General features: G+C 40.2%; 1 protein-coding gene across 5 annotated transcripts in view; it reads left to right on the top strand.

Annotated features, from left to right (window-relative positions):
• The window catches only part of LOC102990974 (gamma-interferon-inducible protein 16-like), an 80,885-nt gene that overhangs the window by 38,884 nt on the left and 25,031 nt on the right, over positions 1-16,970 (top strand). For all 5 annotated transcript variants that reach the window (XM_024116231.3, XM_024116232.3, XM_007105201.3 and 2 more), the window contains 3 exons: positions 13,450-13,734; positions 14,652-14,785; positions 15,565-15,726. In XM_024116231.3, coding sequence (XP_023971999.1) covers positions 13,470-13,734; positions 14,652-14,785; positions 15,565-15,726 — 561 coding nt within the window. In that variant the 5' untranslated portion in view covers positions 13,450-13,469. The remainder of the gene's footprint in view (positions 1-13,449; positions 13,735-14,651; positions 14,786-15,564; positions 15,727-16,970) is intronic.

Below are 16,970 nucleotides of genomic sequence, written 5' to 3' on the forward strand. Positions count from 1 at the left end.
CCATTTACATTTAAGGTAATTTTTGATATGTATGTTCCTATTACCATTTTCTTAATTGTTTTGGGTTTGTTATTGTAGGTCTTTTCCTTCTCTTGTGTTTCCTCCCTAGAGAAGTCCCTTTAGCATTTGTTGTAAAGCTGGTTTGGTTTTGCTGTATTCTCTTAGGTTTTGCTTGTCTGTAAAATTTTTAATTTCTCCATTGAATCTGAATGAGACCCTTGCTGGGTAAAATAATCTTGGTTCTAGGTTTTTCCCTTTCATCACTTTAAATATGTCCTGCCACACCCTCCTGGCTTGCAGAGTTTCTGCTGAAAGATCAGCTGTTCACCTTATGGGGATTCCCTTGTATGTTATTTATTGTTTTTCCCTTGCTGCGTTTAATATTTTTTCTTTGTATTTAGTTTTTGATAGTTTGATTAATATGTGTCTTGACGTGTTTCTCCTCAGATTTATCCTGTATGGGACTCTGCGCTTCCTGGACTTGAATGACTATTTCCTTTCCCATATTCGGGAAGTTTTTAACTATAATCTCTTCAAATATTTTCTCAGTCCCTTTCTTTTCCTCTTCTTCTTCTGGGACCCCTATAATTCGAATGTTGGTGTGTTTAATGTTGTCCCAGAGGTCTCTGAGACTGTCCTCAATTCTTTTCGTTCTTTTTTCTTTATTCTGCTCTGTTGTAGTTATATCCACGATTTTATCTTCCAGGTCACGTATCCATTCTTCTGCCTCAGTTATGGTGCTATTGATTCCTTCTAGAGAATTTTCAATTTCCTTTATTGTGTTGTTCATCATTGTTTGTTTGCTCTTTAGTTCTTCTGGGTCCTTGTTAAACGTTTCTTGTATTTTCTCTATTCTATTTCCAAGATTTTGGATCATCTTTACTATCATTACTCTGAATTCTTTTTCAGGTAGACTGCCTATTTCCTCTTCATTTTTTTGGCCTGTGGGGTTTTACCTTACTCCTTCGTCTGGTGTGTGTCTCTGTCTTCTCATTTTGCTTAACCTTACTGTGTTTGGGGTCTCCTTTTAACAGCCTGCAGGTTTGTAGTTCCCATTGTTTTTGGTGTCTGCCTCCAGTGGCTAAGGTTGGTTCAGTGGGCTGTGTAGGCTTCCTGGTGTAGGGGACTAATGCCTGTGTTCTGGTGGGTGAGGCTGGATCTTGTCTTTCTGGTGGGCAGGTCCCTGTCTGGTGGTGTGTTTGAGGGTGTCTGTGACCCTATTATGATTTTTGGCAGCCACTCTGCTATGTGGGTTTGCTATGTGGGTGGGCTTGTGTTCCTGTCTTGCTAGTTGTTTGGCATAGGGTGTCCACCACTGTAGCTTGCTGGTCATTGAGTGGAGCTGGGTCTTAGCGTTGAGATGGAGATCTCTGGGACAACTTTTGCCGTTTGATATTACATGGAGCTGGGAGGTTTCTGGTGGACCAATGTCTTGAACTCAGCTCTCCCACCTCAGAGGCACAGGCCTGACACCTGGCTTGAGCACCAAGACCTTGTCAGCCACACAGGTCAGGAGAAAAAGGAGAAAAAAAGAAAGAAAGAAAATAAATAAAGTTATTAAAATAAAAAATAATTATTAAAAATAAATAATTAAAAAGTAATAAAAAAAGAAACAAGGAAAAACAAAAGAAAGGAGAGCAACCAAACCAGAAAACAAATCCACCAATGATAACAAGCACTAGAAAGTATACTAAAAAAAAAAAAAAAAAAAAAAAAAAAAAGGACAGACAGAAAGCTAGGACAAATGGTAAAAGTAAAGCTATACAGACAAAATCTCACACAGAAGCATACACATACACACTAACAAAAAGAGAAAAAGGAAAAAATATATATATTGCTGCTCCCAAAGTCCACCACCTCAATTTTGGGATCATTCATTTTCTATTCAGATATTCCAGAGATGCAGGGTACATCAAGTTGTTTGTGGAGATTTAATCCCCTCTTCCTGAGGCTGCTGGGAGAAATTTCCTTTTCTCTTCTTTGTTTTCACAGCTCCTGGTGTTCAGATTTGGATTTGGCCCTGCCTCTGCCTGTAGGTTGGCTAAGGGCATCTGTTCTTTTCTCAGACAGGATGGGGTTAAAGTAGTAGCTAATTAGTGGGCTCTGGCTCACTCAGGCAGGGGAGAGGGAGGGGTACGGAATGCAGGGTGAGCCTTCGGCGGCGGAGGCCAGCATGATGTTGTAACAGTCTGAGGTGCACCATGTGTTCTCCCAAGGAAGTTGTGCCTAGACCACGGGAACCTGGCAGTGGCGGGCTGCATAGGCTCCTGGGAGGGGAGGTGTGGCTAGTGACCTGTGCTTGCACACAGACTTCTTGGTGGCTGCAGCAGCAGCTTTAGCATCTCATGCCCATCTCTTGGTGTCTGTGCTGTAGCCGCGGCTTGCACCCTGTCTCTGGAGCTCGTTTAGGTGGTGCTCTGAATCCCCTCTCCTCGTACACCCCAAAACAATGGTCTCTTCCCTCGTAGGCAGCTCCAGACTTTTTTCCAGACTCCTTCCCAGCTAGATGTGGTTCACTAGCTCCCTTCAGGCTGTGTTCATGCAGCCAACCCCAGTCCTCTCCCGGCTTCCGACCGACCGAAGCCCCAGCCTCAGCTCCTAGTCCCCACCCATCCCAGCGGGTGAGCAGACAAACCTCTCGGGCTGGTGAGTGCTGATCGGCACCGATTCTCTGTTCAGGAATCTCTCTGCTTTGCCCCCTGCACCCCTGTTGCTGCGCTCTCCTCCGTGGCTCCGAAGCTTCCCCCCGACCACCCCCTGTCTCAGCCAGTGAAGGGGCTTCCTAGTGTGTGGAAACTTTTCCTCCTTCACAGCTCCCTCCCACTGGTGCAGGTCCTGTCCCTATTCTTTTGCCTTACCCAGGTACGTGGGGAGTTTCTTGCCTTTTGGGAGGTTTGAGGTCTTCTGCCATCGTTCAGTAGGTGTTCTGTAGGAGTTGTTCCACATGTAGATGTATTTCTGATGTATTTGTGGGGAGGAAGGTGATCTCCACGTCTTACTATTCCACTCTCTTGAAGGTCTCGTGATTCGTTATTTCTCTACTTTTCAAATCAATCACCACAGTAAGTCTAGTTATGATTGTCACTATACAAAGATATTACATACTTATTGACTGTATTCCTCATTGTACATTTCATACACATGACTCATTTATTTTGCAACTGGAAGTTTGTACCTCTTAATCTCCTTAACTTATTTCTTTGCCCTCCACCCCCACCCTCTGGAGAACACCCATTTGTTCTCTGTACCTGTAACTCTGTTTATGTTTTGATATGTTTGTTCATTTATTTGGTGTTTTCAGATTCCACATATAAATGAAATCATGCAATGTTTGTCTTTCTCTGTCTGGCTTATTTCGCTTAGCATAATACCCTCTAGGTCCATCCATGTTGTTACAAATGGCAAGATTTTATTATTTTTTATGCCTTAGTAATAATCCGTCATATATATTTACCATGTCTTCTTTATCCATTCATCTACTGAGGGGCATGTAAGTTGTTTTCATATCTTGGTTATTGCAAATAGTGCTGACATGAACATTGGGGTGCATATATCTTTTCTAATAGTGTTTTTGTTTTCTTTGGATAGACACTCAAGTGTGTATCTTGAGTATCTGGATCATATGGTAGTTTTATTCCTAATTTTTTGCAAATCTCCATGTTGTTTTCCATAGTGGCTGCACCAGTTTACATTCCCACCAACAGAGCATGAGGGTTCTCTTTTCTCCATATCCTCACGAACACTTGCTATTTGTCATCTTTTTGATATAATAACCATTCTGACAGGTTAGTGATGTTAAACATCTTTTCATGAGCCTCTTGGCCATCTGTATGTCTTCCTTGGAAAAATGTCCCTTCAGATCCTCTGCTGATTTTTTAATTGGGTTGTTTGTTTCTTTGTTTGATGTTGACTTGTATGAGTTCTTTGTATATTTTGGATATCAGCCCATTGTCAGATATATTGTTTACAAATATAGTCTCCCATTCAGTAAGTGCCCTTTTGGTTTTGTTGATAGTTCCCTTTGCTGTGCAAAAGATTTTTAGTTTGATGCAGTCACATCTATTTATTTTTGCTTTTGTTTCCCTTACCTGAGAAGATATATCCAAAAAAATATAATGAAGACTGATGTCAAGGAGTGTACTGCCTATGTTTTCTTCTAGAAGTTTTATGGTTTCAGGTCTTACATTTAAGTCTTTAATTTGTTTTGAATTTATTTTTGTATGGTGTGAGAGAGTAGACCAGTTTGATTCTTTTGCATGTAGCTGTCCAGTTTTCCCAACACCATTTGTTGAAGAGGCTGTCTTTTATGCATTGTATATTCTTCCCACCTTTGTCAGATTAATTGCCCATAAAGTGTGGCTTCATTTCTGGGATCTATTCTGTTCTGTTGATCTATATATCTGTTTTTGTTCCATTACTATACTGTTTTGATTACTATAGATTTGTAGTATAGTTTGAAATCAGGGAGCATGGTACCTCCAGCTTTGTTCTTTCTCAAAATTGTTTTGGCTGTTTGAGGTCTTTTGTGTTTCCATACAAATTTTAGATTTTTTTTGTTCTAGTTCTGTGAAAAATGCCATTGGTAATTTGATAGGGATTGCATTGTATCTGTAGAGTGCTTTGGGTAGTTTAGTCATTTTAATAATATTAATTCATTCAATCCATGAACATTATATCTTTCCTTTTTTTTTTGTTGTCTTTAATTTCTTTCATCAGTGTCTTATAGTTTTCCAAATACAGGTCTTCTACCTCCTTAGTCAGATTTATTCCTAAGCATTTTGTTCTTTTTGATGTGATTATAAATGGGATTGTTTTCTTAATTTCTGTTTTTGATAGTTCATTGTTAGTGTATAGAAATGCAACAGATTTCTATATATTAACTTCATATCCTGCAACTTAAGTGAATTCATTGATGAGTTTTAGTAGGTTTTTTTGTGGTGTCTTTAGGATTTTCTATGTGTAGTATCATTTCATCTGCAAACAGTAACAGTTTTAATTTTTCCTTTACAATTTGGATTCCTTTTATTTTTTTTTCTTTGTTTCCAGTTTGGTTGCTGTGACTAGGACTTCTAATACTATGTTAAATAAAAGTGGTGAGTTTCTGATGTATTTGTGGGGAGGAAGGTGATCTCCACGTCTTACTATTCCACTCTCTTGAAGGTCTCGTGATTCGTTATTTCTCTACTTTTCAAATCAATCACCACAGTAAGTCTAGTTATGATTGTCACTATACAAAGATATTACATACTTATTGACTGTATTCCTCATTGTACATTTCATACACATGACTCATTTATTTTGCAACTGGAAGTTTGTACCTCTTAATCTCCTTAACTTATTTCTTTGCCCTCCACCCCCACCCTCTGGAGAACACCCATTTGTTCTCTGTACCTGTAACTCTGTTTATGTTTTGATATGTTTGTTCATTTATTTGGTGTTTTCAGATTCCACATATAAATGAAATCATGCAATGTTTGTCTTTCTCTGTCTGGCTTATTTCGCTTAGCATAATACCCTCTAGGTCCATCCATGTTGTTACAAATGGCAAGATTTTATTATTTTTTATGCCTTAGTAATAATCCGTCGTATATATTTACCATGTCTTCTTTATCCATTCATCTACTGAGGGGCATGTAAGTTGTTTTCATATCTTGGTTATTGCAAATAGTGCTGACATGAACATTGGGGTGCATATATCTTTTCTAATAGTGTTTTTGTTTTCTTTGGATAGACACTCAAGTGTGTATCTTGAGTATCTGGATCATATGGTAGTTTTATTCCTAATTTTTTGCAAATCTCCATGTTGTTTTCCATAGTGGCTGCACCAGTTTACATTCCCACCAACAGAGCATGAGGGTTCTCTTTTCTCCATATCCTCACGAACACTTGCTATTTGTCATCTTTTTGATATAATAACCATTCTGACAGGTTAGTGATGTTAAACATCTTTTCATGAGCCTCTTGGCCATCTGTATGTCTTCCTTGGAAAAATGTCCCTTCAGATCCTCTGCTGATTTTTTAATTGGGTTGTTTGTTTCTTTGTTTGATGTTGACTTGTATGAGTTCTTTGTATATTTTGGATATCAGCCCATTGTCAGATATATTGTTTACAAATATAGTCTCCCATTCAGTAAGTGCCCTTTTGGTTTTGTTGATAGTTCCCTTTGCTGTGCAAAAGATTTTTAGTTTGATGCAGTCACATCTATTTATTTTTGCTTTTGTTTCCCTTACCTGAGAAGATATATCCAAAAAAATATAATGAAGACTGATGTCAAGGAGTGTACTGCCTATGTTTTCTTCTAGAAGTTTTATGGTTTCAGGTCTTACATTTAAGTCTTTAATTTGTTTTGAATTTATTTTTGTATGGTGTGAGAGAGTAGACCAGTTTGATTCTTTTGCATGTAGCTGTCCAGTTTTCCCAACACCATTTGTTGAAGAGGCTGTCTTTTATGCATTGTATATTCTTCCCACCTTTGTCAGATTAATTGCCCATAAAGTGTGGCTTCATTTCTGGGATCTATTCTGTTCTGTTGATCTATATATCTGTTTTTGTTCCATTACTATACTGTTTTGATTACTGTAGCTTTGTAGTATAGTTTGAAATCAGGGAGCATGGTACCTCCAGCTTTGTTCTTTCTCAAAATTGTTTTGGCTGTTTGAGGTCTTTTGTGTTTCCATACAAATTTTAGATTTTTTTTGTTCTAGTTCTGTGAAAAATGCCATTGGTAATTTGATAGGGATTGCATTGTATCTGTAGAGTGCTTTGGGTAGTTTAGTCATTTTAATAATATTAATTCATTCAATCCATGAACATTATATCTTTCCTTTTTTTTTTGTTGTCTTTAATTTCTTTCATCAGTGTCTTATAGTTTTCCAAATACAGGTCTTCTACCTCCTTAGTCAGATTTATTCCTAAGCATTTTGTTCTTTTTGATGTGATTATAAATGGGATTGTTTTCTTAATTTCTGTTTTTGATAGTTCATTGTTAGTGTATAGAAATGCAACAGATTTCTATATATTAACTTCATATCCTGCAACTTAAGTGAATTCATTGATGAGTTTTAGTAGGTTTTTTTGTGGTGTCTTTAGGATTTTCTATGTGTAGTATCATTTCATCTGCAAACAGTAACAGTTTTAATTTTTCCTTTACAATTTGGATTCCTTTTATTTTTTTTTCTTTGTTTCCAGTTTGGTTGCTGTGACTAGGACTTCTAATACTATGTTAAATAAAAGTGGTGAGAGTGGGCATCCTTGTCTTGTTCATATATATATGATTATTTTAACTTGCTGACCTCTTAAGTTTAAACACATTTTAACAACACTGCATTTCCTCCCCCCTTTCCATGTTTAAAATTTTGACATCATATTCACATCTTTCTGTTTTGTGTATCCCTTAACAACTTATTGCAGATATAGATGATTTTACAACTTTTGTCTTTTAACCTTCCTACTAGCTTTATACATGGCTAATCTGTATATTTGCCTTTACTAGTGAGATTTTTTCCTTTTATGTTTCATGTTTCTTTTCTTTTTACTCGGAAAAGTCCCTTTAACATTTCTTTTAAAGCCAGTTTGCTGGTGCTGAACTCTTTTAGCTTTTGCTTGCCTGTAAAACTTTTAATCTCTCCATAAAATCTGAATGAAAGACTTGCTGGCAAGAGTATTCTTGGTTGTAGATTATTCTTTCTCATCACTTTAAACATATCATGCCACTCCCTTCTGGTCTGCAGAGTTTCTGCCGAAAAGTCAGCTGATAGCCTTATGGGAGTTCCCTTGTATGAAACTTGTTGCTTTTCCCTTGCTGATTTTAATATTTTCTCCTTATCTTTAATTTTTGCCATCTTAATTACAGTGTGTCTTGGTGTGGTCCTCTTTGGGTTGATCCTGTTTGGGACTCTCTGTGCTTCCTGTCTGTTTCCTTACCCAGGTTAAGGAAGTTTTCAGCTATTATGTCTTCAAATATGTTCTCTGCCCCTTTTTCTCTCTCTTCTCCTTCTGGGACCCTCCTATGATGTGATGAATGATAACATGTTTGATGTTGTCCCAGAGTTCTCTTAAACTGTCCTCATTTTTTTGTTGTTGTTGTTCAGCTTCAGTGATTTCCATTATTCTGTCTTCCAGCTCGCTGATCTGTTCTACTGTATCATTAGCTCTACTGTTGATTCCTTCTGGTTTATTTTTCATTTCAGTTATTTTATTCTTCATCTCTGTTTGATTCTTCTTTATATTTTCTAATTTTTTGTTAAAAACTTCTAACTTTTCACTCTGTTCATCCAATCTTCTCCTGAGTTCTTTGAGCATCTTTATGGTCACCTCTGTGAACTATTTATTGGGTAGGTTGCCTATGTCCACTTCACTTAGTTTTTCTTCTGAGGTTTTGTCTTGTTCCTTCATTTGGAACATATTCCTCTATAGATTCATTTTGCCTAATTTTTTGTTTTATTTCTGTGTATTTGGTACATTGGTTATGTTTCCTGACCTTGGAGAAGTAGTCTTTTGTAGAAGATGTCCTATTTGTCCCAGCAGTGCACTCCCTTCTGGTCACCAGAGCTATATGCTCTAGGGCTGCGGTCCCCAACTTTTTGGCACCAGAAACCAGTTTCATGGAAGACAATTTTTCCACAGACCAGGGTGGGGGGAATGGTTTCAGAATGATTCAAGGGCATTACATTTATTATGCTCTTTATTTCTATTATTATTACAGTGTGATATATAATGAAATAATTATACAACTCACCATAATACAGAATCAGTGGGAGCCCTGAGCAGTTTTCCTGCAACTAGATGGGGATGATGGGAGACAGTGACAGCTGAGGTGTGTTGCTCATGTCCAGTCTACTCTGTAATCTCGTTTTGGTTGCTGACACTGCAGAAAACCGTGCTTCACAAAGATAGGATGTTGGAAATGGAAGCAGGCTTTTCAGTGCTTTTGTGGCAATTTAAGGATATCCCACCTTGACTTTAATCCAGAAGGCATGGAGACTTGAAGTTGGCTCAAACATACTTTTAAGGCCACTATCATTTGCAGTCTCAAGCAGTTGATCCTCTTCTAGCATGGACAAAGTCGATTCACCTGGCTTATTCACAAGTGAGTTGTAGATCCATTCCTTCCCAGTTCGGGGGTCTTTTGTGGTTGGGAAGTAATGCTCAAACTTTCTTGAAAGCTGAGATAGGTGATCATGCACCAGCTGGGAGAAAAAAGGCCCTGGCTCAGTCTCTCAAAATCTCTGCTAATGTTTGAAACATATCAAAAATCCCAGTGTTCACTCGTCACCCCCCTAATTCCAGTTTGGCTTTGAATGAAGTCACTTTATCTGCTGACTTGAATACAGTGTAGTTCTCCCCTGAAGTGACAGATCGAGTTTGTTGAGCAGGTTGAATACATCACACAAGTAAGCAAGTTTTGAGACCCATTTTTTGTCACTGAACTGTGCTGCCAATGGTGACTGTTTTTCTAAAAGAAATCTCTGAGGCAGCTCTCATAACTAAAAAACTCTCGCCAGTGATCTACCTTCAGAAAGCCATCTCACTTCTATGTATAAGAGAAGATGTGTGTGCCCTGTGTCCATCTCCTCACAGAGCTACATGAACAAATGTGAGTTAAGGGCATGTACTTTAATGTGACTGATAATTTTAATCACATCCTGCAAAACGTTGTTAAGTTCAGGTGACATTTTTCGGTTAACCAGCATTTCTCTATGGATGACACAGTGCATAGACTCACATTCAGATGCAACCTATTTGACCTGAGTAGTGAAACCAGAAAGCCGTCCAGTCATGGCAGCCGCTCTGTCTGTGCATATACCGACACAAAATGACCAGTTCAGTTTTCCTGATATGTAATCATTCAAAGACTTGAATAGTTCTGCAGCTGTGGTGTTGGTTGGCAACAAAAGTGCACATAACATATCCTCATGCACATCCTCCTGAAAAATATATCACACAAAAACAAGCATTGTTGCTTTGTTCTCAACATTGGTAGACTCATCAACCTGGATTGCATACCACAGTGACTCATTAATCCTCTCTAACAACTGTGAGTCAATATCCTCTGCTATTTCATCAATTCGTCTAGTTATTCGTCTAGCCAAAAGAGGAACAGGTGCCACCTTTGAACTGCAGCCTCTTCTAAAGTTTTACAACAAATGTTCTTAGCAGCAGGCAGGATCAACTGTTCACCAATAGTAAAGGGCTTCTTAGCTTTAACAATGCAATTAGCCACTAAGAATTATGCTCTCAATGCAGACACATGTGATGAAGTGGTGGCTTTTGATAATTGCTTCTGTTCTTCGTGTTCACATTTTTTGTTTTGAAAAAATCCAAAGGCTTGTCTTTTCATGCAGAGTGCTTGGTCTCCATGTGGTGAAACACTTTTGAAGGTTTCATGGCTTCGTTGGATAGCTGGTCACCGCATATTATGCAAAGTGGGCTTGGAGAATGTGAATCACCTGTTGCAATGAACCCGTAATTTAAGTAGGACTCTTGATATTTTCTTTTAAATGCAGCTTTCTTTGTGTTGGCCGTCTTAAGAGTCTTCTGCTGTCTCATCATTGGGTCTTTCCCCATTTTCAAAGAAGCTCTCCAGTGACTTTTGTTTTTTACTCATTTTGGCTAGGGTTAGCTTGCAGGCTTGCCAAAACTGTGACTGAGACAAGTGCGCAGTGCGGGAAAGAGGCATGGACAGAAGTAGTAAATAAAGTAATGGGCCAGCCATGTGCAGACTAAAATAAGTGTTGGATTCTGACTTAAGCTCTGCCACCAGATGCAGCTGTACAATTGAAGTACATCAACTCACTTGCCACTATAAAGCCTGCCACCAGATGCAGCTTAATTGTCACTTGCCACTCACAGATAAGGTTTTGATATGAGTCTGCAAGCAATTGATTTATTATGGTCTCTGTGCAGTCAAACATGCAGCTTAATTGTCACTTGCCACTCACAAATAAGGTTTTGATATGAGTCTGCAAGCAATTGATTTATTATGGTCTCTGTGCAGTCAAACCTCTCTGCTAATGATAATCTATATTTGCAGCCACTCCCCAGTGCTAGCAACACTGCCTGAGCTCCACCTCATATCATCAGGCATTAGATTCTCATAAGGAGTGCACAACCTAGATCCCTCACAAGTGCAGTTCACAGTAGGGCTCGCACTCTTATGAGAATCTAATGGCGCCTTGCAGCCACTCCCCAGTGCTAGCAACACTGCCTGAGCTCCACCTCATATCATCAGGCATTAGATTCTCATAAGGAGTGCACAACCTAGATCCTTCACATGCGCAGTCACAGTAGGGTTCGCGCTCCTATGAGACTCTAATGCCACCGCTGATCTGACAGGAGGTGGAGCTCAGGCAGTAATGTGAGCAATGGAGAGCAGCTGTAAATACAGATGAAGCTTTGCTTGCTTGTCCGCTGCTTATCTCCTGCTGTGCAGCCCTGTTCCTAATAGGCCATGGACTGGTACCAGTCTGTAGCCCAGGCTTTAGGGGCCCCTGCTCTAGGGTTTCCCCCTATGAGAGCTATGCAAGTCCTTCTTTTGTGGTCGGCTGACTATCTTGGATAGTCTGGTAGGTGTGGCTGGCCCCAGTTGGTTGCCAGACCCTGCCTTGTGCCAAGGACAATGGTTGGTGAGGCTGGGTCACAAGGTAACTGTGCAACCGTGGGGGTCCCAGGGACAGTGCTGGCCCATTGGTGGGCAGGCCAGCAGGCTACATGTTCTGGCGTGTCCCAAAACTGGTGCTGGCCACTGGTGAGTGGGGTTTGGTCATGAGGCAGCTGGCTGAGGGGTCCAGTGTGTCTCGGAACTGGTGTTGGCCTGTTGGTGGTTGGGTCTGGGGCCCAGTGGCCACAGGGCTGGAGTCAGCCTGCTAAAGGACAGGACCAGGGACCAGGGCTTACTGGGACTAGTGCCGGCTCACTGGTGGGTGAAGCCAGGTCTCAGGGCCTCTGGCTACAGGACCCTGGAGGTCCTGAAGCTGGTATAAGCCTGTTGGTCATTGGGGCCAAAGCCTAGGGCCACTGGCTAAAGGGTCCAAGGTGTCCCAGAATTGGTTTTGGCCTACTGGCAGGCAGGGCAATGGCCCAGGAGATTCTGGGGCTGTTTCAGGCGTGCTGGTGGATTGGCTGGTTTCTGATAAGGCAGGCTGCAGCACTGTGGTGGTCCTGGGACGGTGTGGGCTCATCACTCTATGGGCCTGATCTAACTGAGGATGCTCATGATCTCTCAAGAAGGAATAATTCACAACCCTGGGAATTTGAACATTCCAATTATAAAAAAGGTACACAAACACATGTTTCCTAACTAAAAGAATTCATGACTTGAAACAGAAGACTGGAACGCATACCATACATTGAGGGCCATCAAGGAGGTGCACAGGGTGCTAAAGAGGCCCAGAAGAGTGACACTCACTCCCAAATCAGGCCCCTGGTAGCTTTCAGAAGACAAAGCCTCAGCTGAGTCTTGAATGCTCTAAGGAGGTATTCAGAGGAAGAGAGATGGGAATGGCTTTCTAGGCCTTGGGAAGGGAATTAACAAAGTCATGAAATATGAAAAGGTAAGATGTGGTGTATATTTCTAGAGCAAGAGACATAAAAATTACAGAGGTAAAGAAAGAGGCAGATTATTCAAGGCATTTTAAGCCAGGCTATGGAACAAGAACTTTTTCAAAGAGAAAATGGGGAACTATTGAAGTATGTCAAGTGGGATAGAACCGTGGCTTTATAGAGAGATACCTGGCTCTATGAAAAGAACTGATTAGAGAAATTAAGCCTGGAAGGAGAAAAATCAAGCAGCCATCGAAATAATTCCAGCCGATAAATGCTGTGATCCTGTCCTAGAGAGAAGGGAGAAGTCCAACAAAGGGACACTGATATGGGCACATAGGACACAGAGAACATGGTCCACGCCCCAGGGAGAGATGATACTAATGAGAACTGACTAGGGAAGTGCCAAGTAGATGGACTAGGGTTGGTACCCAGCGTGGAACTGTAGTGCTATGGCAGAAGGATATTTGTATAAGGTGAGAGGTTGCAGCCCACTTTGTTCATAGGCCACTTCAGACATGCTGGAAAGAGTCATGAACCAACAAGGCAGACATTCAAGAAGTAGGCTGCAGCTCCAATAAAGGATGGGAGGAGGAATCAGGGACTTTGACACTGCATAGTCCATACTTGACACACTGCAACCATTGCTTATTTCTGGACCTCCTTCCACCATACCCACCCTTAAACCAACTCAAGATCATCATTAAAATGGGAGAATTTCTTAGAAGTTTCTCATACAGCAGTTTTCAACCCATTTTCCACAGTAACACGTCTGGTAATTAAGTCCCTTTTTGTCACACACACCCATGGATAATACTTTGACATATGCCGTTAACTCACTTAGACATAACCAGTCTTTTAAATTGTCTGATAAAGGTGTAACACCGTATGTTATTTTTCTCTTGCAGGCACGTCCCTAACTTGAGAGATGGAGAGTGAATTCAAGAGAATTGTTCTGCTGAAAGGATTTCAGCACATCAGTGATTATCAGTTTAGAGTGATTAAGAGTTTACTAGCCAAGGATTTAAGACTGACTAGTAAAATGCAAGATGAATATGACAGAGTTAAGATTGCTGACTTGATGGAAGTAAAGTTCCGTGGGCCTTACTGTGTTGACAAGTTAATAGAATTGGTCAAAGATATAGACGAAATTAAAGACCTTGCTAAAACTCTTAAAAATGCGAAGTTAAAAGGTACTTGGAAGAACCTCTTTCACACTCTCTGTACTGACATCAACCTTAAATAGAACCCTGATTTGGTCAAAGTTTAGACCTCTTTTTCCCAACTTAGGACTCAGTAGCCATGACAATGGTAGTACTTTAGATGCCAACAAATTGACAACTTAGAGGATGCCTTTTCTACAAAGAGATCTGATATGTTTTAGAGGGTGTATTTTGGGGGTGTGGGCAAAGAAAATATTAGAAGGAGCTGATGAGAAAGGCTGAGGCTTCCATACATTAGAAAGGTTAAACAATGATGAAACAAAATTAGAACATGTAGGTTCTTGAAATATTTAAATCAGTTAATATGCATGCTCTTATATTTACTCCATCATTTTTATACTTTCTAGAAACAACTCTGAGGCAGTACTTAAATAAAAACCTACCTCTGAGAGATGTGAAGACCTTGCCTCTTATAAAACCTCTGGATTAGGAAAACATATTTTAAAAAGTCTAAGTCCAGTATCACCACTTTGTCCCATCACAAATTAGATTATATTTGTTTTCTCTGGTTTCAGTAACTCAAATAGATCTTCTGTAGAAATTGACCCACCACTAGCATCATGAAAACTTTAGATTCTTAAAAGGAAAATATAGAATAAGTGGATTGTAAAAGGGTTCGACTGAACTAGATAGGAGTCCAGAGGACAGGAAGAATATGCTTGTGGCACAGGGGACAAGAAAGGAAACCACTGAGGAAGTTTGAGCCAGTACCTATACCTATGCTGCTACTGCTGGCTACCTATGACCAAGCTAGGCTAATGCAGTAGAGGCAGATACAAGCTTACCCAGATCCACAAGCAGGAAGTGACAGGAAATAGTATTGAAGGTGCTTCAGGTATCTTAGACCAGCTCCTCTGGATTTATCATGTTCTCTTTTACCACATCAGTTATTAGGAGAAGCAGAGCAAAAGCAGCAACTCCAGTGAAAAAAAACAAGCTGAATAAAGCCAGTCCTGACCAATCTACATCCACCACTAATAAAGCTTTGGGACCTGAATCAATCAAGGATACACCTGTGAAGGTAGGATGGCTAAGGTCCCACAAAGGAAGATTTTACTGTGGCTTTTCTACTTGTTACCTTCTTATGAACACTTAGTTCTTTATTCATTTCTCAACATGCAAATAAACGAATCAGAAAAAAGGGGATCCAGGTCCAGAGTGAAAATTAATTTTAGAGCCAGTGAATTAATAGGTACTGATCACCCATTATGTTTCCGAACTACTGTGCACTTTAAATTGTGTAATATAATTCCCTATGGTGGAAATATGAAATCATTACCCCTCTTTTAGATGTATATTAAAATAGCAATCAGATTAGGAAAACAGCTTGCCAAAGCCTACTCAAAGAGACTAAATTCAGGGCTTCCCTTGTGGCGCAGTGGTTGAGAGTCTGACTGCCAATGCAGGGGACACGGGTTCGTGTCCCAGTCCGCGAAGATCCCACATGCCCCGGAGCGGCTGGGCCCGTGAGCCATGGCTGCTGAGCCTGCGTGTCCAGAGCCTGTGCTCCGCAATGGGAGAGGCCACAACAGTGAGAGGCCCGCGTACCGCAAAAAAAAAAAGGAATGACATGTATAAAATTTTCCTTACTATTTGTATGAAGCCAACATACATGTGCACTGCTTACCTTCTGGCCATCTCTTCAGACGATGGACTATATGTAGTTCCCTGGAGTTCCCAAGGACATAAATTTTAGTATAATTAGAATCTAGTAATAAAAATTTGATTTTCTCAGTAGTAAAGATGTGTTTCTTTTATTATTGAAAAGTATTAACCAGGGGAAAAAAACCCTACTTTCAGGAAAAGAAAACCACAAAAACTAATGAATCTAAGAGGATGAATCTAAAGAAGAAGCAGAGTCCGCTTCCAGGATTGTTAGTAACCAGCACACAGTCAACTGAGAGCCTCCCCCAGACTCCTCAAATGCTTCCACCAAACCCATCCAGCAGTTCCTCAACCAAGGTACCATTTTCCTGTTCCTAATACGTTCACCACCCTACATCATATTATAAGGATCCTCATGACCTTGAAAGAGTTTCTCAGTAATCCCTTACTATATAAAATTTCCTTATATAATAAAATCACCCATTAATTTATCAAATGCAGATATTGAGACCTCAATGTATTCTAAGTCCTGTGGCTTTTGGCAAGGTATGCATTTATGAAATAATTCCTGACAAGGTATGCAAGGTATGCATTTGTGAAATAATTCCTGACCTCAAGAATGTAACTGTCTTATGTTTGGTCCTGGAATAGAGAATGGGAGTGGCCAGACAATTAGACCTGACTATAAGGGTATGTTTCTCCCCTACATTTCAGTCTCTTTTCACCCCTTTCCCCTTAACCACGGGTCTAGACTAGTTCTCAGCATTATATGCTCTTTCCCATGTCAGGTGTTTGCACATAGGCTCTTTCCTTGATTGGGAATTCATTATCCCTGTCTCTTCTCTGGCTCAAATGCATTCAACCTTCAGGTACCAACCTGAATTCCTTCCCCAGGCAAGTCCTCACTGAAACAACCCCTTTCAAGAAAGGATCAGATACTCTCATTGTTTGCCTTCACAGGATGCTTTACTATTCCTTTATAGTACTTATCACAAGTGTGATAACTCTACATTTTTCTTTTCTTCTAGACAAGGAGCCCAGATTATAGGTAACCTGTCCCAGAGGAAGACAAGACAGGGGTGGGAAAGTGATTTCACACCTGTAGACAATGACTCCTATTCCAACCTGCTTTCTGTTTTGCCCTGTGGTTATATGCAACCCAGGACTATGGAGCCTGTATTTGAGATGAATGGGCACTAAAAGATGGCCCCAAGACAACATGAAGGGTAGGCAAGAGCAGGGTTTAAACCACTATTCTCTAACATAGTTTCTCACCTAAGACCCAAGCTGCCCTCTAATTCAGGCTGCATCCCCACCCCACCCCCCCACACACATGCCCCTTGAAGACAGATCTCCCAAATAAAGAGACTCTCTATTTGGGGTGTTGTTTCCTTGTTGTCATTTTTCTTATTAGTTCCAAGAGTCCATATTTCGTCCAGTAATCTTTCCCAAAATATCAGTAGGTTTCTTGGAGCCTGAAGAGCAGATATCAGAAACCCACTTGTATATTTTCTTGATCAGAAAGTCATATTTAATAAACATCCTTAAATACAGCCAATTTTGGACTGAGATTTGCTTCCCTTATAACCAGGGAAGTTTGC

The sequence above is a fragment of the Physeter macrocephalus genome, chromosome 4 (assembly GCF_002837175.3).
Source record: "Physeter macrocephalus isolate SW-GA chromosome 4, ASM283717v5, whole genome shotgun sequence".
Classification (NCBI taxonomy): Eukaryota; Metazoa; Chordata; class Mammalia; order Artiodactyla; family Physeteridae; genus Physeter; species Physeter macrocephalus.